General features: G+C 43.0%; 2 protein-coding genes across 2 annotated transcripts; one reads left to right on the top strand and one right to left on the bottom strand.

The window, feature by feature from the left end:
• Positions 1-15705, bottom strand: LOC139339357 (kinesin-1 heavy chain). Its single transcript, XM_070974936.1, has 26 exons — positions 15327-15705; positions 10874-10961; positions 10680-10753; positions 10477-10581; positions 9769-9817; positions 9431-9486; positions 9254-9341; positions 9020-9144; positions 8729-8833; positions 7446-7591; positions 7054-7202; positions 6648-6835; positions 6033-6101; positions 5554-5760; positions 4874-5017; positions 4553-4744; positions 4286-4403; positions 3717-3772; positions 3485-3594; positions 3169-3270; positions 3000-3060; positions 2467-2538; positions 2125-2229; positions 1643-1859; positions 1036-1168; positions 1-510 (listed from the first exon to the last, which is right to left on the bottom strand). The coding sequence occupies exons 1-26, from the start codon at positions 15450-15452 to the stop codon at positions 507-509; spliced, it is 2889 nt and encodes a 962-aa protein (XP_070831037.1). The 5' UTR covers positions 15453-15705; the 3' UTR covers positions 1-506.
• Positions 14398-26476, top strand: LOC139339358 (sodium- and chloride-dependent betaine transporter-like). The gene is made up of 15 exons (XM_070974937.1): positions 14398-14425; positions 19540-19650; positions 19797-19931; positions 20117-20254; positions 20401-20500; positions 21006-21138; positions 21295-21429; positions 23607-23710; positions 23877-24001; positions 24096-24208; positions 24291-24428; positions 24522-24624; positions 24918-25018; positions 26028-26198; positions 26369-26476. The coding sequence occupies exons 1-15, from the start codon at positions 14398-14400 to the stop codon at positions 26474-26476; spliced, it is 1743 nt and encodes a 580-aa protein (XP_070831038.1).
• Positions 26477-27724: the final 1248 nt, after the last annotated feature.

Genomic DNA, 27724 nt, shown 5'->3' with positions numbered 1-27724 from the left:
TTTTTCTTTCAGGTTGTGTTTTCACTTTTCGGATCTCGCCACCCTTACATTCAGCTTGGCACAGTGCAGAACTACTCGCACGACGACGACGACGGATGACGACGGACTGTGCAAAACAAAAACCGAAGCAACACGTTTGAGGTGCGCGCGGTTTCGCTCGCCGAGGCTGCGCTCAAGACTGCGTTTGGTTCAGTGGGTCAGAAGATTATTTTGCCTTTTGGAAATTAAATTTGTTGTCTTTTTTATTTTTTTTGATTATATCCAGTAAGAGAAAAAGAGATAAGTCATGATGAGAATTGGGGTGGGGGAGTGGGTGGAGGTGTGGGGCTTGGAGCTGTACAGGCCAGGAATATTTATATATATATATTTATAATTCAGAAACTCCTTCGTGGCTCCACAGCGGCGACGAGGAGCCTGTTCGCTGTAATGGAATGACAGGTTGTCGGGGCGGGCGGGGGGGTGATATTGGCTTCTTCGGTGGTGTCATCCGGCTGTCCCGCTGCTCTTCAGCTGCAGAGAAAACAGGACATGTCAGATTCCAGATGTGCCACACAGATTTCACTTGTGCTTTTGTGTCCATGCAGCCGCCAGCATGAAAATCCAAATATTAACACGTTAACTAAAAACTGGATTCTGAACAGATTAAAGCAGTACTTGTACTGCTAATATCTGATATAGATGTCCATGTATCTACTGAGTAAGGGTATTATCAGTCTTCTTTTTAATTATTGTATATTTCTTCTTCTCTTTGACATTTTATTTCTACTTTATTTGAGTATTGGTTTGTCCTCACTGCTCTGTTAATTTGTGTTTTATTGTTTTAGTCTTACTATTTGTGCTGACTGCGATCATTTTGCACACACGTTACAATCATTTCTAACTGCAGCTGCATGAACATTAAAGGTTCTGAAATGCAGTATCTTGGCTCTTTGCCATCACCAGAACATTTTAATGTTCCTTCTTCAGTTTCTGCGTTTCTTAAATGACGTGTTGTCTCGTTTTCTCCCAGAACAGAAGGAGCGGTGGTACACTTACTTCTTCTCTGGCTTGCCGCTGCCTCCTCTGATGGACACCGTCTGGCTGTTCTGGTAGAAGCCTCCTCCACTGCGGTTGATGTTGGGGTGGGTGGGGGACGCCACCGGCTGCTGCCCAGGCCTGATAGGCTTGGCTGGGGAGGGAGGAAGAGGAGAGTGAGGAGCGTTAGTAGGTGTTGGAGAGTTTCAAGCTTACGTCTGACTGAAAATGGAAACATTTCTAGGTATTCATATATAATCCCTGCGTGTACTTGAGTGTCCTTGTCAATAAACAAACTCCTCTTTGTGTTTGTCTCTCTCGTTTGGCTTTGGTACATTAACAAATGCATTCTGGCCTGATGCTCTTACCACAATAAGAGCATAAAAGCTTCTATATTGGGTTATGAAAATTGCTACTTTTCTGGTCAGTTTTGATGTAACTAGAAAGACGTCTACTTAAATAGGAAACTAACCCTCATTTAGAGGGTTAGTGAAAATGTACACGATCTGTGTCACAGTAGTATAACAGGATTTGTCTCCAGCTACCATAACATCACAACAGCCTTGTGTTTCCTGCCCTGAATCAAAGGAGGCGTACATGTGTTCCCCTCCCATCCATCCCTACTAACCGATCTGAGCCGAATGTCCCCTCCTGGCCATGTTCTTGGCCCTGACGGCCTCCTTGATGCGGTCCACCTCCTGCTGGTAGCGCTTGCGGTCGCGGGCGGCGTTCTCCTTGGCCTCCTTCAGAGCAGACTCCAGGGCCTTGACCCGCTCAGCCGTAGCACGAAGACGCTTTTCCAGTTTAGGAAGCTCACAGCGCAGGTCTGCATTATCACGCACCAGCTGTGGGACAAACGGCATCGTCTTAGATCATTTCTTCCATCTAACTTTGGACAGCAGTCCACCAGGGAAGCCCGGGGTGAAATGAGCAAATAGATTGAGAAGATAGCAAGGAGAAGCTGGTAGAGCAAACTGATGTAAAGGCAGAGAATAAGATAAAAGAAAAGGACAACTACAAAGAGGATCAGTCCCACGAGGGTGCTGCGAGCCCTTGAAGGGACAGAAATAATCTCTGGACTGTTGCTCAGTATCTATATTAAAATCCTACCTGTTTGTGAACCTTGGTGAGTTGCTCAAGATTGTTCTCAAGAAAGGAGATTTTCTGTTTCTGTGCTGCGCTGCCGCCTGTGTCATCCGAGTCCATCTCAGCGCTCTGCACGACAAACAAAACACAAGGATTAAAATGAAAATAATACCCGGGGGGTGTGTGACCATGTCGCACGATCTTTTAATCTGCACCACTTCAGTCATCCTCACATTGTTCCTGTTCATGGCAGAACTAGTGTGTCTGTTTGTAGTTTTTCATTTTTGTGCCTGATAAATCCCCCTCAGTGCAACTGAAGAGATATTCTAGTCTCCCACACAAAAACATCTGATCATGGTGTTTCACCTTTTTCACTCTGGTAGCCAAGTCCTGGACAAAGAGCTTCCTCAAGTTGTGCAGAGTCTGCAGCTCCTTGGCCTTGAACGGAAGAAGACAGCACAGTGAAAATCAGGAAAAACTCGTTCCGAGATGATTGAAACAAACCGTAAGAGTTGAATCCAAGCTCTGAACACAGCAGGTATCAATTTAGAGAAAAGAAACTCAGTGCAACAGCAGATGTGAGGAGATGTTCCCACATTTTAAAGCTAACACACTGAATTCAAAATCTTTCACTCATTCATAATGAACGTTTGCTGTAAATACTAACTGCTGAATGGAAAAAAAACACCGCGTCGAACAGCTGGAGTGGAAATTACTGGTTTGACTTGTTTGCCCATTTTGGCGTTTTCAACTTGCAGCAATGTGTTTGTCCTAACTGGAAACAAAAAGTCAACTCAAGGAAAGAACAAATTCTACTTGCAACTGGATGTAAGTCCACCATCTGATCTGACAGAGAGCCACAATAAGTTGATTCAATCAGCTGATTCAGATGGACTCACCACTGTCTCCTCCAGGCCCTTCAGGTCCTGTCTGGCCTGCTCCCTTCTGTCCTGCATCACCCTGAACAACAACAACAACAACAACAGTTAAGATCTAACTTTGCTGTTCACCATGCTGAGTGAACTGTGTGTGTGTGTGTGTGTGTGTGTGTGAGAGAGAGAAACATACGTCAGCTCATGCAGCTTGCGGCTTTTCTCCTGGTCGGTGGATTTGAGTTTCTCGTGCTCCACTCTGAGCCTCTCCTGTTCCAGCATGATCTTCTGATTCAGACTAGAGGACACGACACAGCATCATGTTTAAATGAACCTGCTGACTCAACCTCAGTATGCTTTTACCGTACTTATAGTAGTCACAGGATGAGGTGAAGTATCATGCTTGAAACACTGCTTTCCTTACTATTTTATCATTAAATGTCATTTTATCTGTCTATGTTAACATGCATCCCTCCAATGGAGACTGAAGACGACAGGAACTGAAGTCTTACTCCTGCAGCTCAGTGATGAGTTTCTCCTTGTTGTCCAGCTCATCTCTCAGGCTGCTGATCTGCTTCTGATGAGCTTCACGGTGGGAGTGGATCTGCTTCTCCACCGCTTCCTAAACACACACAAATTTGCACACTTTATTAGACAAAATAGCTTGACAAAAACACAGTCAAAGACCAGAACCAGAAATGTTTCACACAGTCACGTCCACTGTGTAACGGGGCAGAGACACACCTTGACTTCATTGGCAGTCTGGATCTCATTCTCTTTCTCCATAGCATGGACTTTCTCTGTGAAACACAAGCAGGATTCATTGTCATGAGGTGGGAGTAGAGGGACAAACACAGAAACCTTAGTCTACACAACACTAAGAATATGAAAATTAGGATAGAGATTATGAGATTTTCTTCATTGATTTTAGTTGTAATCCTGGTTTTCATTCCTGTCACATCATGCGATTAAAGAAGCCAAAACACGCCGAAAGCAAAAACCAAATCTAGACTTTTATAAACTCAGCTTACTACAACTTTTGCTGTGCCACTGCAGTGTTGTGCACTTTTTAGCATTTGCTTTGAACCGCCATACTGCAAACCCAATGCAACACGGCAGATCAATACTTCAGTATCAGGAATAAACAACTGCAGCTGCTTCATAAACAATCCCCAGCTCTTATAAAATTCCAATTTAAAACAAGTTCAAGCGTACAACTATTCTGAGGTTAAAGACTTCCTGTTAGGACTGACGGCCTCCAATCGAAACACGAAGGGGAATAGAAGTGAGTGCAACTCCTGCTCTCGACGTACCCTGAGCGCTGAGCTTGACAAGCTCCTCGTTGAGAGAGTCCACGTTCTCCTCCAGCTGCCTCTTCTTCTGCTCCACGTTCTGCAGGTACTCAGTCAGGGACTTGATTTTAGCCTCATGCTGGAGGAAAAAGAAATAACACAGATGTTGATGCGTACAATCCTTCTGGGGATTCAGAAATGAAACAATTCTTTCCTTGCATGCGCACAGGGATCAGTCAGGAGTACGCTTTCAGCTCACAGCGCTGCTTTTGGCTCGTTCTATCGTACCTGGCTGATGCGCAGCTGGCAGGCGGCCAGCTCCTTCTCGTTCTCGTCCATCTTCTTGTTGCTCTCGGACTGGGTGCTCTCCAGCTGCTTGCAGCGTTTCACCATGGTCTTCACTTCAGACTTCATCTTGCTGATGTAGAGACGGGCCACCGTGAACTCCTCATCGATCATGCCGCTGCCGCCGTCATGTTGCTGGAAGGGGAAAAGAGGAAAGATGCAGAGTCACGACAGAAGCAGGTGTTCATGCATTCCGTCATCAGAGCATCTGACAACACAGTTTTATCACTGCGACATCCTCAAAGGACCAACTTCTTCCTCTACCTTGATGTCATTGCTGCCTACGGCGATGCCGATCTCGGCGAGGTCCTTGAGCAGTGAAGACATCATCTCGGTCACCCTCTTCTTCTGGTGGTTGGACATCTCCTTCAGCTTCTGGAGCTCAGAGTCCAGAGAGGACAGGATGGACTGCAGAGGACAGAGCGTGTCATTCTTTGTCTCAGTACGTTTGTCGTTTCTTTGTTTGAGAACTGTGTGTGGATTCTGCTTTTTGTCACTTCTACTGTTTTCACACATCCATGATGCTAAAGTTACAGTTCTCTCTTTTTCCTTGTAATCTCAACTAATTAACAAGGACCGAAAGCGTCAGAGGTGTAGATTCACCTACGTCCCACTGGCATTTTTATTTTAACTTGCACTATTTTGTGATGAATATAAAGGATTTTCTCCAGTATCAATCATACTTCAGGCACATCATGAGACCACAGTCAACCGCCAACCCTTCTGAATTCTGAAGGAAAGGAAGGGGCTGCAGCAGAAATAAAAGTGCACGTGTGTGTCTGCAGCTGCTTTTATCCCTGCAGGTTGTAAAAGTTTAATTATAGTGTTGCGTGTCTGTGTGTTGCACATCAACACAGCCAAAATTAAGGACAACTAAAAGGCACATGACCAAATTCAAAGCGTCGCGGTGACTTTGGGCATGCTGATATCTGTCCTCAGCTCACCGATTTCTGGTTAAGCTCCTCGCTGATGGCCTCAAACTCCTTGGTCTTATCCTCCACCTCCTGGCTCTTCTGGTCATAGTTGACTGCCAGCTCCTCCAGAGCCTGCAGCACCTCCTTCACCTCGTCCTTGGAGGCTTCGTTCTCTGCTTGCAGGCGGTTCAGCTCTGCCTGGAGGTTCTCATGATCGCGACGGGAGGAGGCTAGAAGCTGTGAGCAGGGAAGAGAAGAGTATTCATGTTACAATAGGGATGAGTGAGCAAGTAGCATCTGTTATCGAACACACGGTTTCCTCCTAAAATAGATGCATACGGGCTGAAGATTGTAGCTCTACTTGAGACAACAGGACTGGAGAAAAATAGAAATACAGCTTGACGGCTCTGATAGCTTCACGTGTTAGCTCACACCTCTGAAACTACAAAGATCAGGAGCTCACTCTGCACCTGTGCCTTCCCTCCACCTGCTGGACCTCCAACACTCACCTCATCCTGGTCCAGCATCTGTTGCTTCAGCTTCTCAGCCAGCTGGCTCTGTTGGTTGATTTCCTCGTCCTGTGGAGTGCACAGACACAAAGAGACATTAACACTCACACCTGACACCACAGGTACCACTGGAGACGACAGGTACGAGGTGAAAAAATGCTATATAGAAACACTACTTTCACCGGTACTCCATTTAATACTGCCGGCTGAACCTCTGCTCAACAAGGATATATTGTTTGTAAGCGTATAAATTTGTTTGGTTTGCCTTATTCAAAAAAGAGAATACACATTTACTAATTAAATTAAAAAATGCGATCGAGTCAGATTTCACAAATTCACCCAACTGACTACGAAACTGAAACTCCTGAAGCGGTCTTGTTCTTCAGGCTGAAGCATCCATGCAGCCTGCAGGACATTCAACAGTAGGTGACATCTACAGATTTGCTAATGAGAAATGTAAAGATAATCTCCACATCTGGTGTCCTGAGATTCAAAGACCAGCGGGAACACGTTTGAATCGAACAGATGCCTTGCTTCGCTCTAATCTCATTGTAAGATTAATTGGATGGAAACCATCCAATCAGTGGGAAGCTTGAGTGGGAAGCTCTCCCTCACCTTATCATCCAGCTGTTTGTAAAGCTTGGCCAGCTCAGCCTCACACTTGTCTTTCTCCACGTCGGTGAGGCGAACACCCGGCACGTTGGGCGTGGAGGCCGGCTTGTCGTTGAGTATGTTGTCCAGGGCCACCACCTCAGCGTTGGCCTTCTCCTTGTCAAACTGCTCCTCCACTGGCACGCTCTCACCTGTGGTGGGAGTGCACACATTCAGTTTATTCAAATGGCGAGTTAAGAGCCTCATTTGTGCTTCCAGAAAAAGCAAGTAAGTTCAAAGCAAGTCACCGCTCCTTCAAATTTTTGCAGTTAGCCGCAATCGACCATGAAGATAAAATAATTTCTACCACAAATGCAAACAGAATCTGAATAGAAGAAACAACAGAATAAGACAGGATCTTCTTCCTCACCATTCCTCCAGCGGTTGAGCTCGTTCTCCAGCCAGGTGACGGTGTTCCTCAGGGTCTTATTCTTCTCCTTCTCCCTCTCATACTTCTGCTTCCACTGCTCTGCTGTAAGCTCGATGTTCACAGTGACAGTGTTCTTGATGGTCTTTGCTCTAAATGCAGAAAATAACAGATTTTATTCCCCTGAAAGTACTTCAATAAGGACACTTCATGTACCATTATCTTTCAAAAAAGGTACCTAAACTGTGGCAACGATTAAGAACACGTGCGGCTATATGGACTCTCTAAACCATATTAAAATCATTAATAGCAAAACATATTTTTAAAAGTATTTATATTAGAAACTGAAGAAACTGCATAAAGCAGTATGGTTTGTTTTTGTTTGGCCTACAAACCTTTGTCCGAACATGAGGGTGGATTTGGTTTCGGCCTCATTGTAGGAGGAAGGCGAGCAGCAGATGACAATGGTGGTTCGACAGTTACCACCCAGCGAGTCCTGCAGGATACGGGTCATCTTGCTGTCTCGGTAGGGGATGTAGGCCTTTTGACACAGATGTAAAACACCTTACAACACAGTGTTTTATAGCACAAAATAAAAAGACAAACTCTGGGGAATGCCGTATGTGTGGCTATTGTTAAAGCTGCATTTGTATCTGACTGTCATTTCACTCTTATTAGGAATTATTTGACAATAATGCCCCACATGACAGACCGTGGAGTTACACAGAGGGGAAAAAAGCACAAAAGAAAGCATGGTATTCTCCCAGCTGGGATAATACACTGAAAACATGCTGCTGCTGCTGTCCTGAAACAGAAGAAGACGTCTGTGGTTTCACCAGCACTGAGCCAACAGGAAGTGACGACCTCTCATACGTTAAGTAAATTTAAATGGCAGTTAAATGAGAACTTGATAAAATATTCGTACTGATACAAAGAGCCACGCTGCAGCAGTCTGCTTTAATTCTTTCGACAACACTACGCTCAGTCAGGACTGAGACATCTCTGCACAACAGCTCATTTGTTTCACACATCACAAACATATCAGCAGCTGTCTGCCCCAGGTTGTTTGCAGAGCGAAGGGGCCCTCGAACAAACCAATTGTTGATTAAAGTGAAAAGTGTGAAATCGCTATAAAGCAGCAAAACAAAACATTGCTGGGAGGAAAGTTTTTATCGACCCAAGTTATTTTTGCAGCACAAAGGACCTGCAGATGGTGGAAAACGGCACTTTCACTGTAAGATAACTGAAAAAGATGCTGGTTTTCCATGTGCACACCTCGCTCTGGGCTGTGCAGCTGCTAAACAGTAGACTTCCCTTATGTCTGATACGTTAAAAGTAATGTCTGCAATTTCAAAAAGCCATAAAAAACATTTGTGAAACCAAAAATCACCACCTGAGGTTACAAGAGATCTAACATTCGTGGTGCTGAATGAGCTTCATAATAAAGCCAAACACATTTGGACTCATTATGTTGTGGAGTAAAGAGTAGGCTCAACTGATAAGACAGCTACCTTTGTCACAGTAACCTCAATTGGGAAACACATTCATCTCAGCAGATGCAAATCAAAAGACCAATACTAACAGAACAACACAACATATTCAACAAATGGCTCCACAGATGGATTATCACAGACGGCTTAATGGCAGAAACATCACCAAAGTCGTCAGAGCTACTGACCGTTCCTTCAGCCAGAGCAGAGATGACGTTTCCCAGGGACGACAGTGACTTGTTGATGTTCTTGGCTTCATCCAGCACGGCTCCTTCTGCTCCAGTTTTACTGACCTGAAAGCACAGGGACAATGACCTCAACAAGGCGCGTGGCAGCTCAGTGTTTAGAGACAGAACAGACTCTCATCTGAACGCAACCCACGTAGATAATTACAATTCCAGGTCTCAACACTTCATTACAAAACAATGAAGACGCCAAATGAAACAAATGCACCAGCATCTATGACAGATGGTCTGTACCTTTTCACTGCCAGCCAGATCCACCAGGTAGAGTTTGCCGCTGAGCTTCTGCTCCGTCTGAGTGTTCTCCTGTTTGACGTTAATCAGGAAAATGCTGTGACTCCTGGAGCTGTGCTCATTCATGTCTGGAAGAGAGGTGACACCCATGTGGTCAACACACGGCAGCCTAAAGAACGCAAACACCACAGTCGTTTGTGACAAAGGCGGTTGTAAAACAGCAGGACGGCATCTTACTTGTAACTGCTACATGTCTGTTTGATTTGCCCTCATCAATTGTGTCCATGACCTCCTCTGGGCTGCAGACGAATCTCTCAGTGCAGCCCTGTAAAGAAAAGCAGAGTGTCAGATTATTGGTCCTCACCAACAAGATTTACCAAATACCTGATTACGTGACAGAGGATAACTCCTCACCTTGACGTAGGGTACTCTGTTTTTGTCTTCATGCACTGACAGGTTGGTCTTTGACACTGGGGACGAGAGAGAAAAGGTGTCAGGGAATTAAGATAGCATCCTGTGGCTATTTCCCACTTCTTATGTAAACGATATCTGGTCATCACATCCCAAACGGTCTTTCACTTCACGTATATCGACATATACTTTTCGATATAAAAACGTATGTTTTTATATCGACAAGTGATTATTAACAACAGTCATTGTGCCTCCAGCTAACATCATGCCATCACGCCTGGTACGGTACAACCCTGAGAGATGAGGGGCAAAGCGCTCACTGCACCATCGGAGCAACTTACCATCCAAAAGGTCCCGGATCTTGTCTAAGTAAATTTCAAAATATGAAACCTGTGAACAGAGAAAGAACCTCATGATTTGGTAATCCAGCTGAGAGATCGGACAAACAAAATATACACCAGGGGCTTCCTTGTTTACTGTAAATGATAAAGCAGCACTGTCATATTACACTGGTTTTAAAAAACACAGAAAAGACAAAGATGCCACTGATTGCTAATTATTACGAATAAGGGAAAAGCCAACAGGCACAGAAAAAAAACAACCTAGAACAAATCAGACGTGTGAAGGTGTTTTGAGCATGGTTTCCAATGTTTTTCTTTTCTAATTCTTTCTTTGAATAATTTATTCTTTCTCACTTGCCTTGCATCGATTCTGCCAGTTAGTCAGGGAGGCAGCTCAAGTCTCATATTTTCACACGAGTGAGATACGTTTTCTGAACAGCAATGAATAATGTTTCACTACATTTTCGAGTTTCATTTTTCTATCACTCCCAACACAACAAGGATTTACCACCATGTGCTGCAACACAAGAGTGGAGACCAGTAAACACAGCAAAGTGAGCCAGGAAACATGATGCAGCAGTACCAAGTGACACGTTACACATCAGCCTCCTGCATCACTATTTGTGTGATGAGAAAAATGCTCTGTAATGGAGAACTGCAAAACAGGAAGAAGGACGCAGTAACATCTGGCCCCTTCGAAGTACTTACTTTGATATGAAACTCCAGGTTTTCATCCATGGAATAGATGTAGTTGAAGATATCTTGCACTATCCTGGGGATGATGCCCATTGAATCTGTGTCATGGAGATTCCCCTGCAAACAGAGACCAAATGAATCGAATGTAATGTAGAGAAGTGACAATGTACTTCATTGGAAAATACACAATACTGGTTCTTAGACATCATCCGTACCTCCATGGTGTGTGTTTTGCCAGATGATGTCTGCCCGTAAGCAAAAATTGTTCCATTGTATCCCTCCAGAACATCTACAAGACACCACACACAAGTTTATGAAGCGAGGATTCAAAGGGTTTTTTTTGGTGTACATGCCTCGAAATAATAAGTCTGTGTGTAAATATACTAATACAACAAAAGTGAGGCCTCACCTTTTACAATCTTCTGGGCGCAGGCATTGTACACTTGCTCCTGTGTTGTGTTTGACTGAAACACTCTGTCAAACATGTACGGTTTGCCCTGCAAAGAAGAGAAGAAGAGCGAGTGAGTAACAGTCATAGCACCAGAACAAAAGCCATTATTATGTAACCTTATTGAAAATGATCATCTGTGGCATGTTTTGTAAACCAATCTGTGTGCACTTTCTTTCACAAGCTGACAAACGCAGAGGCCATTCGACATTAGCTCAACAGCTAGAATCTGATAGGCGTTTCCTGAGAAAAAATCCTTTGTTCGGCAGGATGTTATAGATACTACATGTCCAATGGCAGAGACAGTAGTTTGTTTTGCTGCCACAGCTGAGGTGACAAACAGTAAAAGGTCTACCTACAGAAACACAAACTTTACAAAAGGAAAAAGGGCATATGCATGCGGTCCCTGCTGACCCTTCATACATTTCACCCCTAATTGCACCTAGATTTTCAAAAAGTGCATTTCACTGATGAGCAAGTATGTTTTCTGACATGTTGACAGACAACAGAGATGACAAGCAACAAAGATCCCCAGCTAAACTCAAACGATACAACTCCTCACATCTCATTTAAACTCCTCTCCAACAATCTCAACACAGCATTTACGATCAACCTAACTAGATCCTCAGCTTTTACCGCTAACTAAGCCAGCCAGTCTCAAACTAGCAGAGTGTAGCTGACGGTGATATCCCACGGGCCAGTCAAAACTTCAAAGTACAATTCCAGGAGGATAGCGATCGATAGCTGGATTTAAAATGGCAACTGCAAGGTAAGAAAACTGATGCTAGAGGCACTTCTGAGGTTGAGCTGAAATGGCTTTGAGGGCTTGAAGTCCCGGTTGACTCATCTCTTCTTTGGCCTGATGGGTGGGGTTCTGGCTGTGATGTATGAAGAGTTTCACAACAAGACAGCCCCATCACATCTGATACCCCAGGTTACAAAACAGACTCACATCAGTGGCAGCAGATTCGTTACCATCAGATTCAGTGTTGACACCTGTAAGAGCAACAGACGGCTGAGAATGTTGTCAAGCAGCTGGTGTCACCTTGGAGACGCCACCCATTAGCACTTTCTCGCTGACGGCAAACACAATCATAACTCAAGGTGAAGCCAAATGGGCCACTGCCTGACATTAGAAGCCACAGCACCTTATTGGACGACTACAGCTGAGATGTCCTGAATATGCACTCTGGCTCATAATCCCCTCCCGACAGACGGTCACATGTGAAACACAGCCCGGTGTAACACAGACCAGCAGCATCTTAAGACGATGATAATTCACTCCAGCTCGCCACATCCTGGCAATTAACCCTGTCCAGAACATGAGCGCTGAGCCACTATCAGGCCTGCCAGCCGCTGTCAGCAAACAATAGCCCAGCCTGAGTTTAAAGTCCTCATTGTTATTGCTGCTCGTTACCTACACTTCTGCCTAATGGGATTACTGGCTGAAAATGTAATTAAAGTGAAAAGAAGCGTTAGAGTATTAATAAGTGCTCTGTCATGTTTCCACCTCCTGACGGCTTTGTCATGATACTTGGCCAGGTCAAGCTATCGGGAGAGACAGTAATACACAGTCCAAGGTTATTCTGCAGAATCAACATGATTTTGCTGTATAATGCATGAAATCTACTTTACGATTTGTTTTGCTACTACAAAATAAGGAAATTCTTTCAATTTGGATTTGTTGATAACCTTGTTTCATGGTACACAGTTGGCAGGAAAACCAGGTGTGAATTACCACTATGTTTATTTTTATTTTTTTGAAATGTGTTACAAGCAGTTTTACTTATCTCTCTAATCCTTTTCCTTCCTTTTATCCCTCACGCACCTCCACCATCTAAAAGTAACTCAGTCATGTTCTTGCAGGGCGTCCCAGGCTACAGCATGCTAATAGGAAATGTGACAGCGAAGCATGGGGGGAATGACCTGATCTTTTATGTGCAAAACCAACAAGAAAGTAATGGATGTATGAATAATTCACCTGCTGCACACTACACTGGCAAACCCAGCTTGGCAAACCATGCTAGTTATCACACACATACAGCCTCACCCGGAAACTTCATCTCTCCCCTTTCCAGCAAAACACTGGCAGGACTTTAAAGTGAGCTGACTAAGGGCCGACTGCAGAAATGTGTTCTAAGACAACATCTCTGGTGGGCAGAGTCAGTGACCCTCCATGAATATCTGAGAGTATCAAAGCAGCATCAAGGCCAAGGCAAAGGTGGTGTAGCTGCTTGTAAGACTTCTCCACAACGTGCAACATGGTCAGCTTCACCGCCGGCCAACCAATGCAGTCGAGGCTTCAGCCTCTCGGTCCACGCCCTAGATTGTCTCAAAACAGATAAAAATATGAGCTAAATGAGTCAGTTACCCACCAGGATAAGAGCATCTGCAAAACAAAAGTACACCATCATAATAATTATTACCCTCCCAACCCAGAGAGACTGCCCAGCGCCCGGCCAAATGCCTGCTCTGATTGGTTGAACAGCTGGTTACCAGGAGAGAAAACACAAGGGGATTACAGAGAAGGCTGTGCCGCTGCTTATGAGCACTGTAAGTGTTGTACTTCTCAGAGCAGATGCACCAGCAGAGGCAACTAGGCTCTAGCCTGCAACACTTGCTTTCTTTGCAATGTTCACTGGTATTTTGGCACTATGACTGGCACTCTGAACTGGGCTGGGCCACATCATGCCTGAGGGGCACAGACAGAACGCTTGCTGTTAGTTAAAGGCCTGAAGTCAGTGTCAGCAAAACTATTCAAGAAGCCACCACAGCAACAACAGTCTTCTGTTTTGCGGCACAGAAAAAAATGATCATTCTGTTGTTTCCAAACTCACCAACCAAATTAGTAGTTTCCCTCCAAAGAGGACGTGATTCATATCCACTCGGCCAAAACATGCAACTTCATGAAGGAATTCAAGGTCACGTTCTCCTTCCTTGTAAAAATCTTTTAAAGCATAGGTGGGCCCGGACACCAAAGTCCAACAAAAGGATGATAGTTTGTCGCTGAGGATGCCTAATGTTTAACCATGATTTTTGTTTTCAAATGATATACTGTGGCTTTTGAACATTTGGCATGTCCAGACTTGAGATATTAGCCTGGCTTTTATTCTGCTTCCCAATTACTAAAGTCACAAAGCCTATGAAAAGACCAACCTTTCCCTTTTCCTTTTATATAGATATGGTGCAGAGGCACGCAACGGTATGAACCCAAGCTGTGTAAACTGCTTTTTAAAGACAAGCCCACTGTATACGTGTACGATGACAATGCATCAAGAGCACATCATTTACATGCCTATCTAAGGGAAAATTCTTTGTTGATTCAGTAAAGTTGAGGTAACGTGGCACTACATTAGCACAGGCATTTCCTTCTTTTGTCATAGTGGAAGTGGTGCCCATGCCATTATCCTTATCAAGAGCTGCAGGGTCTGTATCACTAATGGGCTAATCAAACCACACATAAACTTGGTCTGATCCCAAACTGAATGTCCTCATTAAAAGAAAACACATTTGGTATTTGCTCAAATTTCTGAATATGTTGTTGGACCTACTGGGTAACTGACTGTAAAGTGTCCAGTCACTCAAGGCCAACAGAGTACCCTGGTCTGCCAATAATTTGACATTTCCACTGTCACTGATATCATTACTATTGTCTGTTTCCTATTCATTAATGGAAGCAGATTTTCTTTCGAGGTTCAATTCAATACTCTGAATAATTTCAGCTTGATCTACATAGGTCATGGTAATATAGCCAGCTGGTCAGCTAGCTAATGTTAGCTTTAATTAAGCAACAGTATTAAAACTAGCCAGCTAGCCAAGGCCGGCTAATCTGTCAACTACCAGCTGGCCTAGCCTGCTAGCCAACAGTCTGTTAGCCACTACTAAATCAAAGCTGGCTTACGCTTTATGCTGACGCAAACTGTTCACATTTAATAGCTTTATCGTTACAGATGCACAGCCACTTATTGATTAATGTCGTGATAATAGTGCAGTGAATGGCGTGCAGGGTCGGCAGAATAACGCTGACGACATTTTAACCTGTGCGAGCCGAACTGTTGGTGGCTTTGTTGAATGACAGCTCGCTAGCCATGACAGAGCAACTGCGAACAGACATTTTACGGCACCAGTAATTGTCCGACTTTGAGAAATGTGAAACTGAATGCTGCTTTCGACTGTCCATGAACTGGACACCAAATAAGTAACACGTTTAGTATAGCTGACTGTTTCGGTGGCACCAGAAGTTGGCAGCAGCTGAGGGCCAGCAGAACAACGCAACGGTGAGGGGTCAGCCCTTGCTAACGTTAGCTAACATGCTAAGGTGCTAACTACCGTAGCTACAAGACAATCAAAAATGGCGTACTGCTGACCGTCCCTGAGGGCCCTGTCAAATAGGTAGCAACACAAAATAACTCACCGCAATGACAACGGTCTCGTCCCCTTGAAACTTGGGAATGTATCTGTCACCTCTGACCACCTCGGAGCTGTTCAGGGGCCTAAAACGGCACATCACTTTGATGGTGCACTCCGCCGGGTCGGCCATCTTCCACGGTTTACGAATGGAAATTCACCAATAAAATTTAAGTATATCCTGGATCCCAGGAGCGGCCGTGGGGGGCGAAAAGGGAGGCCGAGCCCCTCTGTCCCAATCTCAGGTTTTGGAAAGGGCGATTATCTGTCGGGCATTCAACAGAAATCCTTGTTTTCCTCTCAATCGCTTCCCCCTCCTGTTAGGAAGCCATGATACCGGTGGATCAGCGGCTGGCCACCTCACCCCTCCTGCTGCTGTGGCTGTGGTTCACCATGACGTCACCCCGGCGCTCCCCTCCTCACTGTGTTCGTGTTGCTGTAATGAAACTCCGAATAATCAGCGAGCATCAACAAGAACACCTCAGCCCCCCCGACCAAGAGGAAACGTCAAAATGAAGCACGAGGTTTAACATTTATTCACAGACATTTGCCTGTTTTTTTTTTTATCTGAGTAACTTAGAAAGTCCATTCACTCAAGTGTTTAGTTTTTATATTCACTTTTCTGCTCATTTCTACTGCGTTTCACAAGGAAATATTATACTACTAACATCTTTATTTACTCTTTCCATTGCAGATGAAGAATTTACATGCAAGACATGTGGTCATCTTTGCATAAATGAGACTAATAAATAATATGTAAAGCGATTAAAACTTTAAAATGCTGCTTATGTGTAAATGCTCCAGAAATAATCCAGTTACGTAACAGCTGGGTTGTAGCTGGTCGAGTTGGAGCTATTTTAACCATTTTACATATTGGGTGGTTTCATCTTTTTCTGGTTATTTTCTATGGAAAAATCTTAATTTGAAAAATAAATAGTTACTATAGGTGTCAGGTGAATGGAGTGGACCTTAAAGCACAAATATTTGCCTTTGAAATGTGGTGGAACAGAAGTATAAAGTAAAATAGATTGAAAGAAGTCCAGGAAACAGCACCTAAAGATTGCATTTAAGTGTAGCGTAATGTATCATTGTATTCCACTTGGAAATATCCAGGTAAAGTAGTCCTAACCGTGACCATCTAGGCCAAGACAATTGCCAACCTCTCCTTCATCTGAACACCTCAATAAAAACCGTGGAACAGCATCTGTGTCACAATCTTGTCGTCATCTGACCACCAGATAAATGAGTTAAACTTTAACAGTTAATCTGGTTTTATGAGCTCAGAGGAGAGACAAGTATAGAAAGGCAGGTCAGTATTTCCCATTGACATGTAGTTGACTAAGTCCAGCAAAATGATAATATGCAATATTTAAAGTACAAGTACAAGAAGGGGGTGACATGGACAAAATCCTTGGTTTCAGTATGTGCAACTTTACATTTCATATCGATGTATGCTAAGATTTCTGGCAGATTAATCAAGTACATGTACGATGGATGAATAAAATAGCACAGCAGGGGGATCTGTTCTGGGCAAATCAAGCGAAAGTGAAGATACTTCATCACATTGGAACAAAAATAATATTACCCTAAAGCATTGCTTGTTTTTTCGTCATTGATTTGAAGCTTTGCCAAAATCACTTACAAAACTGAGAACAAAATAGAATCAAAAACAGTGATTCAGTTTAGGAGGAAAATGTGCAAAATGTGCTTGTAATCATTCGTCATGCCTTTATTTCTTGTCCCAGGTCTCCCAGGATTACAAATACGTTACGCTGAATTACAGGGAAATGTGTGTGAAATGAAACACAAAACCACGAGAATTTTCCATTTGATGTGCAATAAAAAAAAACCCAGCTCCTTCATTTTGAATGTTTAACTGAATATTTGTGATAAAGCTTCAATTAAACACCGGAGCAATGATGCAGAGTATGACATCACACAGTGTGGAAGATGGAAGGAAAGTGTCACGGAAATATCAGGAACACTGGTGCTATTGTTGCACCCAAAAGAGGATATTACTGCAGCCTGTGACTCAGCTGTTTTATGCTGTGGGAGCTGCAGCTGTGAAGCCTCCTAAATAAAAATTCATCATGTCTGACCTCACTCAACAGATGCTATAATGGAGCAAAAAGCCATGGCAAACCACGAGCGGCTGAGCACATTTTCTGGCCACTCCCTGAAACAGTGAGGGATATCCTTTTTCATGCTGGAGTGCTGAGCTGAGACAAATACCAGTTCTACTGGCCTACTTGTGTGCTCACCGAGGGAGCGAAAGGGTGTGGTGCTTCGGTGCGAGCTAACAGGGTAGTCAAGTTGTCACTGAGCAACAAGTGCCAAAGACCACATTGTCTGCTGTTCATCGTCTACGGGAATGCAAAGGTTGTTCTGTAATATGAGCTGGTTTTGGTCTCTTGACACCTTTCTTTGAAAACTCTGCTGTTTTGCTTCAGCAGGAGAAAGCAGGCTGGGGTGTTAATTCATCATACTGCGTTACATATGCATTTGAGACCCCCCCCAACCCCACCCCACCCTAACCGTGTACCAAAGGGCTCAGCATACAATTAAGCCTATTAGTTGACAGCTGTGTCTTAGTTATTCTAGTCCCGTAGCTTCTCTTTCATTGTTAATGCGTTCGACTGCAGGCACGGGGGAATAACATTACATCAGTACTTAGAAATGAGGCAATAACCATTTATTTACACAAAGCTCGATGCATTTTAAAAAAATAAACAATCACCCATTTAAAATATAAAGTCTGTAAAAGTCACTTTGGTAACAAAATCCTTCAGGAAGCCTATGGGTGAAGGTGAAGAACAGAATTCAATGTTGATTTGAGGATTAATTATTTTGTATAATTTAAATTTTTATAGCAGGTTTTGCACTTGACCGGGAAATACGTGTTAAAGATGTAAGAAAAAAGAATTATTGAAATGAAATAATCAGAAATCATACAATGCAGTGATGGTGTACATTCATTTGAAAAGTCTGTTCTGCATTACTTCACAATAATAATGTAGCTTAATAAAGTAAACAATGAATGCTATCTGATCTGTTGTTCAGAGTGATGGGCTACAAAACTACGTTTTTTTAGTGTGCTAATTAATTTTCATCCTGTATGGAAATAGTGGAGTTCAGGACATGAGTACAGTCAAATTTCTAGGACACAGTAGCACAGTTTGCAAAATGATTTGCAGAGGTGGGAAGTATTGTTAATGAGTTGAAACATGCAATAACACTGGTATGACCCAAACTGTCCTGATAAAACCTTGAAAACCAGGAAAACGAGCTTTGCTTCAAGGCACAGCGAATGGCTGATCGGGACGGCTAACAGCTGACAAATAAAAGACATTGAGTCACATTGTACTGCGGATCATTACACCTACCAGATTGCTCAGAAACATGTAACATGTGACTCAAAGCATTTAAGCAGCTGTCTTGAGATTTAGTTTATGGAACGACTTTGTTCGATAAAATCAGCTGCCAACATGGCCTCAAGGTCAGAAAAACTGTCCTATCATCACAGCAGTGTCCTGCCAGGTGCTAAAAATACTTATGACTAGAAATTCACCACAGTGAACCAACGCAAATAACAAACCATGAATTCACCCTAAATAATTTATTAGTTTGGTTTGACTATGTCCCATCACATTTTACAAATACACAAAATAACAATTACAGTGGAGACGCTGTCAGTCCAATGCTGGTTTCCACCTCTCCAACTTCCTCTTCTTCCAGGATGGGTCTAAAGCAGGGTGACAAAGGATGGACGAATGCTCATCCAGGAAAGAAAAAGGTGATGAGGTGGTTGAGCACACCTCACAGCAGGAAAAAGGAAAAATAACACAACTGATGAACCTGTGATGTCAATTAAGAACAAGCTAATCTTACTAAATGATCAGTTTGCTTATCATTAAAGCAGCCCCTGGCACTGACGCAGTTCAAATAGAGAAACGACTTTGTGTCAACTCCATCTATCTATCTGACCATAAAGCTGCTTTACAAGAGCAATTACATGAGGCCCTCAAGAGCTCCTCTGGATTTTGCAAATCAAAAACCCAACATTGGATCTGGAATGTAGTCAAATTAAGGAAAGACATATATGAAAGCAGCAAAGATCAGTTTGCAGTATACTTTTTAAGTGAAACACACCACTGATGACATCTTTGATGTTGAGATGAGCGGACAAAGTAGAAGAACAGAAAATCAGAAGAGGGCTGGAGACAGAGGACAATGGACCAATAAAAAAGAATATTTTCTGGTTGTTGCAGGAAATGTGGTCGGCCTGGGCAACGTATGGAGATTTCCTTACCTCTGCTACAAGAATGGTGGAGGTGAATCACAAACCTTTCTTTGCAGAGTTATTCTGGGTGTAGTGCATCGAAATAACATTAATGTCAGCAATTGGTAAGTAAAAAGAATTACTCAGTGAACTGCCACTGCCATGGGGGCACATGTCCATATTTTTATAAACCTACAGGTGCCTTTCTGGTGCCATATGGTCTGTTTGCTGCGGTGTGTGGGATACCTCTGTTCCTGCTGGAGACCTCATTTGGTCAGTACACCCAGGAAGGATTCATCACCTGCTGGAGGAAGTTATGTCCACTGGCACAAGGTGAGTTGATGTGTGTTGAGATGAAGGATGGACTCAGCTTAAAAAACATTTTAACATGACACTTTAACATCATGTTGAGAAAGCAGCTCTGACGGTGTGGTTCGCAGACATGTCTATACCGTCTCCAGACATGTGGACATAAAAACCCTGAAGAGGGTAAACTGTGTTTCCTATTTGTTTTTTAGGAATTGGATATGGACAGGCTGTAATCAAAGTGTATGACTTCAGCTACATTATGATCGAAGTCTGGGCTCTCTTCTACCTGGTGTTCTCGTTTAGATCCCAGCTCCCCTGGGCCACCTGTGAGAACACCTGGAATTCAGGTAGACTTTAACTATTGAGTACAGCTTGTAAATAGGTTCTATAATACCCTTACAGTATATCTGCACTGCTGTCTGAGGAGCATCATGTGTAAATCTGTATAACAGTAATTCCTCACTGTTATTCCTCTGTTTGTGCTCTAAACCAGCTAACTGTTTGGATCTTCAGATTTTGGATTCTCCTTTAACAAATCTGACAAATCAGAGCACGCTGAGAAACACCACGTCTGCTGCTGCTGAGTTCTGGGAGTGAGTCTAAATTTGTTTTCTGTCATTGACCTATACTGATATTGGATTGACTTTCCACAAGCACTTCACAGAAATATTAATACACAGTGGAAACCTGGAAAAAAGTCTGAGACGTACCATGTCATTAATGTGTCACAACAGCATTCTATAAAGGACATTAGCAGCATGATTCTTGCTCATTTCCTGCATCCTCTTACTGTTGAACACATCTGATACAACACGTAACTGCCAGCAGGTTTTACCTCCATTTTCTTTTCTCGAGATCTCAGAATTTTCATACATCTGCTTCAGGCCATTGTGAGCCATAATCCAGGTCAGGTATCCACTTATCTGCTGATAATATTCCAAACAAATACATGTAAATCACTGGCAAAATTGATTCATGAAAGATCAGGTTTCCTACCTTGGCTTGTGTGACTAGACATCATTTGTAACACTGCCAAATATCTGGAGATCGTTAATCATGATTTCTTGTCATACTGTATCGTGCGTCCCCTCCCATCAGGCGGCGGGTGCTGGGCATGTCTGGAGGCATTGAGGAGCTGGGCAGTGTGAGATGGGAGCTGGCCTTGTGTCTGCTGGCCTGCTGGGTGTTTTGCTACTTCAGTATCTGGAAAAGTGTCAGATCTTCTGGAAAGGCCAGTGGAAATAGTTTATCTAAAATGTTATACTTGTAGTAGACAGAAACTATCATTCTGCATTTTTATTGGAGTATTTTATCTCTTATTTCCATTAAAACATCCATTAATTCTGGTTATTAAAACAAATTTTGTGAAATGCGCTTTTTTTAAAAGGTTGCATACTTCACAGCCACTTTCCCCTATGTGATGCTCATAATACTGCTCATCAGAGGCTTGACTCTGCCTGGAGCCTGGGACGGGATCTACTACTACCTGTATCCAGACCTGAACCGCCTGGCTAACCTTGAGGTAATCTTGTTTATATTAGCAACTACAGTATACTGAAAGTCACTCTACGTGAGGTTCAATCACAGACCATATTTCTATCCCATTTCTTTCTCCAGATGGAATTAGAAAAAACAGTGCCTGAAATGTTTTGAAGTTGTTTCTGTTAATTTGTCTGCTTTTGTACAGTTTTCAGTTATGTAATTTAATTAGGTTAGACTAAGATGGCCTTCTCCAGGAAAAAGAAAACCTGGAAGATCAAAAAAGACTTGTTGCATTACTGTGATAAAAATGAGCTAGCCAATTCCCTGGAAGTACCCAGGGCACTAGAGACTGCCAAGCAAAGACTCTCTGGCTGCCCACCCAACGAGATACAACAGAGAAGCAGAAACCAGGAGAATAAATAGGATGTTCTCCATTGAACCATCCAAAGTGAACTCTCTGTGGCAGAGAGCAGATCCACTCAGAACTGAGACTGAAAGGTGCTGGAAGAGCATGTGGGAAAAAGAGGCATCACATGCTCAATGCTCAATGGCTAGTGGATCTAAGAGCAGACCACAGGAATCTCCCAGAAAAAGAGCCGCTAATCATCACAATGACAGACATCCAAGAAAGAGTGTCAGGTATGAAAACCAACTTGCGCGCCCCCTGGATTGTAGTCAATGCCACACACATGGATCTCCGGATGCTTGGAATTGTACAACATCAACAGGACATGAAAAGCCTTCATCAAGAACTCAATGGGACTGTGGAAAATGACTTTGGAGGCCAATTCAAAGCCAATTGGACAAGTCACCATCAAGTGCAGCATATACCGCTGCTGCTGTTCTGCATCTGCCTGAATCCACACAGTCAGATCATCATGAAAAGTGGCTACGGATACCGGTTCCTCAACATGGATGATACCGAGCTGTATGTCAGGAATGAGCAAGAGTTCGACTCCCTGACCTACATCTCCAGGATCAACAGCAACAACATCAGGATGTCAATTCGGACAACATAAATGTTGGCGGATGGTATCAAAGAGAGGGAAGATGATCAGAACCGAGGGGGTTGAACTACCAGAAGGCATTGCAGATGTTCAGGACAGCTCCAAATACCTTGGGATACCATGGGCAATGGGAACTATGAGGAGGCTGCTAGGAAGTCAGCCACAGCCAAATACCAACAATGAGTAAGGCAGTTCCTGAAGAGTCAGCTGAATGGAAAGAACAAGGTGTGGGCTATCAACACATATGCACTGCCAGTCATCAGACACCCTGCTGGTATAATCAGCTGGCCAGAGGAGGAGATAGAAGCCAAGACAAGGAAGCTTCCAACTATGCATGGAGGGTTTCATCCCAAGTCCAGCACACTGAGACTGTATGCGAAGTGAACTGAGGGAGGTTGAGGACTGGTCATGGAGGGACAACCCCCTTTGTGGCATGTACCACTGCAAGATAGAAGCAGCTGATATCAAGAAATCCTACCAGTGGCTGGAAAAGGCTGGACCGAAAGACAGCACAAAAGCACTAATCATGGCTGCACAAGAGAGAGGCTCTCAGTACAAGATCAACCGAGGCAGCAATCTACTACACCAGGCGGGACTCCTGGCACAGGTGGTGCAAAGGCGCTCCTGAAATAATTCAGCACATGGTAACAGGGTGACAGATGCTGGCAGGAAAAGCATACATGGAACACCATAACCAAGTGGCAAGCATAGTGTACAGGAACATCTGTACTGAGTATGGACTGGAAGTCCCAAAGTCAAAATGGGAGACACCACCTAAGGTGGTGGAGAATGACCATGCCAAGATGCTGCGGGACTTCCAGATCCAGACTGACAAGATGATGGTGGCTAACAAACCAGACATCATGTTGATAGACAAACAACAGAAGAAGGCAGTAGTGATAGATGTAGCAATGCCGAGCAACAGCAACATCAAGAAGAAGGAACATCTGAGGTCTCTGTCAAGAGCACAGTCCTAGGAACAGCTAAGATACTGCGCAGAACCTTCAAACTCCCAGGTCTCTGGTCAACGACACGAGTCCTAAAACATGAAATGTTATAATTTTAAATTAGTAACCTTCTAACCCAAATTTCCTGTCTTTGACAAGGGCCCCTATTCATCAAGCGTCTGAGAATTACAACTAGGAATCGCACTGAAAGTTAAACTAGGACTCTCCCTTCAGTATATAATGCATCTTTTCTCACATTTCAGGTGTGGATAGAGGCGGGGTCTCAAATATTTTTCTCCTGCAGCCTGACTGCAGGGACTCTAAGTGTCCTGGGAAGCTACAATCAGCACAACAACAACTGTTACAAGTAAGTATGACACAGATATCACAACACCTCTGACACCATACTACATACAGTTGCTTTTAGAAAACAGGGTTTAAAAGACAACATATTAAAAAGAAACATGCTTTGTGAGTATGCAGAGGAATGTCCTCTTTTTGACAGGTGTCTGCTGTCTTTGTGTGACCTCTAGGGACAGCTTCTGGCTCTGTCTGCTGAACAGTGGGACCAGCTTTGTTGCTGGATTTGTCGTCTTCTCTGTGCTTGGATTCATGGCTCAGAGACAGGGTGTTACTGTGGACACTGTGGCTGAGTCAGGTATACTTGAAGATTTGATATGAGCTACTGTTGGATTTCCACGTTAGTCCAAATCTAAATAATTTTGTCTTTCTTGTTTGATTCCCGTTCACAGGTCCAGGTTTGGCCTTCATTGCTTACCCTCAGGCAACAGCTCTGATGCCTTTGCCACAGTTCTGGACCATCTGCTTCTTCCTGATGCTCTTTTTCCTCAGTGTTGACACACATGTAAAATGTTTTATTGTCCTACCTCTTGATTAATTAGTAATACATTGCAGGCACAATAAACTGTGGGTTCATTTCATTTCAGTTTGTGACGGTTGAGTGTTTTATCACCTCATTAAGCGACATGTTTCCGAAGTTGTTTCGTAAACCTGGAAGACATGAGATCTTCACCCTCGTCATCTGCTCGTTCTTCTTCCTCATACATCTGATGTTGGTCACTGAGGTGAATAAACTATTTCCATGAAAGTACATCCTGCTGTCACAAAAGGTTTAAAAAAACAATTTCTCACATTTAAATCTTGTCTTCCTGCTGCAGGGAGGGATTTACATATTCCAGCTTATTGATTATTATGGAACCACCAGAGCGTGTCATTATTTCATGGCTTCATCTGAGTGTCTGGCTCTGGCCTGGAGTTTGGGTAAGCAAAATAACATTTACATCCTGTCTCATTTTCATGACATGATCTGACCTTTTGTATACAACTGTACTTCAGTTTTTCTGATGATCAGTCATGAGGTTACTTTATTATTATTATTGTTATATTAAATGCTGCTAATTTGAGTGCTTCTATGATTTCAGCCGGCAGCTTTGGTTAGATTGGCTGCATTGCTTGAATGTAACTCGCTTTAGCTACAACGTGCTGTTATACTAATAAAAAAAAAACTTTGTATGAATAAACTGGTCTAATGTACGATCTAAAAATCCTCTCAGGTGCTGATCGTGTTATTAACATCATTGAGGACATGACAGGACAGAGGCCGTCTGTTTTCTTTAAACTGTGCTGGAAATACATCATTCCTCTGCTGTCACTGGTGAGTCAGGAAGGTTTAACAAGTCTACAGCCATGCCAGCACCTCTGTGCATGAGCACAATGTTGCTGGGAGGCAACAGTTAACACATTGTGGTTTAGCATATTAGCATGCTAACATTCGCTAACTAGCTTGATCAATTATTAATCTTTCCAATTACTGTTCAGATGTTTCAGTATGAACCAAAGTGGTGGACCAACCAACCGACATTGTTGTATCTTGAGCTATGGTGCATATTTGTGCAGGTTAAGTAAGGGATAATGCCCGATGAGGTGTCCATTATCAGAAATGAATGGACGACGCAGAGGTGTGAACTGCATCGGACGGTTGCTTCCGCGAAGTCCATTCATTTCTGATAATGGACACCTCAAAGGGCATTATCCCACTTATACCATGGTCACTTACGAAAGAAATAAATATTAAATCAATTATTAATCCGTTAATGTTGTTCTTTTACTGTTAAAATCTTAAGTTTTTCCACACGAGGCGGCTGAGTGGACTATTTAATGTATCTCGTTGTGACGCGTTGCCAAGGTAACCAGCTCTGGCCACAGAACCTGCAGCTCGGTCGGCCGCAGCTGTTATATTAGGCCTAATCAGTGGAGGGAAGTGAGATGATTGCTTAACGTTACTGTATGTTACGTGATACAAAGTATCATTTCAGAGGGCAAGTGCACCTCTTACCGCTTGTGTGTGTCCAGAGGATGATGCGAAATTTTGTTTCTGTCTTGCCGTTGTGATAAATAAACTGTGAAATAACGTAAGTTAACGTATGTTCGGAGTTTCTGTTGCCACTGTTACCAACTAGTGTTTGAGCCAGCATAATAATTTAGAACAATCAGGCTATTTGACCGGAACTTTTTTATAGGTGTTCTACAACACTTTTTAACGGACACCCTGCAGCCAATCAGAATCGAGTATTCACCCAGACCATGGTATAACTAAGAGCATTAGAAAGGCTCTCTGTACCCACTTTTTTTTGGTTTGTTTGAATTTCTTTGCACCTTCACAGGCCTCCTTTATCCTGTACGTGGTTGATTACCAACACCTCAGGATTAACGACAGCTACGTTTACCCTGGCTGGGCGTACGCATTAGGATGGACCATGACACTCTCCTCTGTTCTCATGGTGCCACTGTGGGCAGCTGGACAGATGTGTCTGACAGCAGGGACCTTCAGACAGGTCAGTGTTTTAAGAGGACTTTCCTGCAACTCTGGAAGCCTTGAAAAGAGTTTAATGTCTTTTGTCTAATTAATGATTTAATTACTTTTAGCTGTGGTGGCCAAAATGCTCTGTCATAATTATTAATGGACAGTGTGAACTTACTAATCTTGTTTGTTCATGTGTTCCAGCGTTTGTCGGTCCTTTGTCGTCCTGCTGAGGATCCAGCCTGGCAGAGGAGAGAAATGGGAGAGGAGGGAAACACCACTGAACTGATGACATCTGCAGTGACAACTTAGTGTGATCGGCAAACTTTCATTAACTGGACACATTAATCAATCATTCGGTCATTTATAGAGTACGTAAAAACACTAGTTTGGGGCATTCCACAAGTCTTTTTTCAGAAATATAATTCTAGCATTTTAGCAGTGGCATCTCTGAACTGTCACAGTTATCTCAGTTATCATTAATGTCCAGACGAATGGCCTTTCATGAGTTCTCGTTTCCATATTGTGACACATTAACAAGTGAAACAGGATAGGCAGGCTTGACAAAACATTGGGAGGAATTCAGATCACAATTCAGAGTTGGAGCGTCCATTTAATCACAGAGGACTACTCACCTATCCATGTCACATCCTATTTTTTGCAGTAATGGGAAAGCACTGCGTGGATATATCGTTATGTATGAGCAGAATTTCAATAAACTTCCATATTTGGCATATGAGAGAAGTTGTGACTGTTTTGTGTGTGTAAATCTTTTGATTTTTGATTCCCGGAATTGCCCCTGAACTGGTGGAGCAACTTATGGATTGCTATGAAAATACATTGAATGTATATCTAAGCCAGGCACAATTTTAGGCTTATCATGAAATGGTTAAGCAAGTCTGATTTCCAATGCTAAACACTAGTTTTCCACAGTGTGCGATGTACAATAACAGCAAGTACAGCTCTGGATACCTGCTGGCATCATCACCCATGAAAGCATTTTGTAAAGTCAATGTAAAGTCTGTAAAAGTCACTTTGGTAACAAAATCCCTCAGGGAGGTTGTGGTTAAAGATGAAGAACAGAATTCAATGATAATTTGAGGATTTAGTGTTCTTCCTGTTACAGCCTGGCAGGTGCTTTTCTAATATCACAACTGAAACTTTCAGCACTTACAATGAAGGATCATGCCAGTGCGTCTGTAAAGTTTCAGCTCTTAAACGGCAAATTTTGTGTAATTTTCATTTTTATAGCAGGTTTTGCGCCTGACAGGGGAATATGTGTTAAAGATATAAGAGAAAAGCAAACAGAATTATTGACATGAAATAATCAGAAATAATATAATTAATTCTATATATAATTATAACATTGAAAAGTCTGTTCTGCATCACTTCACAACAATAATGTAGCTTAATAATGTAAAAAATGAATGCGATCTGATCTGATGTTCAGAGTGATGAGCTGCAAAACTATGTTTTTTAGTGTGCCAATTAATTTTCATACTATATGGAAATAGTCGAGTTCAGGACACGAGTATAAAGAAATTTCTAGGACTCAGTAGC

Source organism: Chaetodon trifascialis, chromosome 11 (assembly GCF_039877785.1).
Source record: "Chaetodon trifascialis isolate fChaTrf1 chromosome 11, fChaTrf1.hap1, whole genome shotgun sequence".
In the NCBI taxonomy this organism is placed as follows: Eukaryota; Metazoa; Chordata; class Actinopteri; order Chaetodontiformes; family Chaetodontidae; genus Chaetodon; species Chaetodon trifascialis.
Note: the sequence above shows the minus strand (reverse complement) of the source record. Positions and strands in the feature narration are given on the sequence as shown.

Bases quoted from the DNA above. Each gene is read 5' to 3' on its own strand.
- LOC139339358 (XM_070974937.1), top strand. From the start codon at position 14,398: ATGTCCTCATTAAAAGAAAACACATTTG. The intron at 19,651-19,796 runs GTGAATCACAAA...ATAAACCTACAG, and splicing joins CTGCTACAAGAATGGTGGAG to GTGCCTTTCTGGTGCCATAT. The intron at 23,711-23,876 runs GTAAGTATGACA...TGTGACCTCTAG, and splicing joins CACAACAACAACTGTTACAA to GGACAGCTTCTGGCTCTGTC.
- LOC139339357 (XM_070974936.1), bottom strand. From the start codon at position 15,452: ATGGCCGACCCGGCGGAGTGCACCATCAAAGTGATGTGCCGTTTTAGG. The intron at 9,487-9,768 runs GTAAGTTGCTCC...TCTCGTCCCCAG, and splicing joins GATCCGGGACCTTTTGGATG to TGTCAAAGACCAACCTGTCA. The intron at 3,271-3,484 runs GTAAGACTTCAG...CGTGTCCTCTAG, and splicing joins CTCATCACTGAGCTGCAGGA to TCTGAATCAGAAGATCATGC.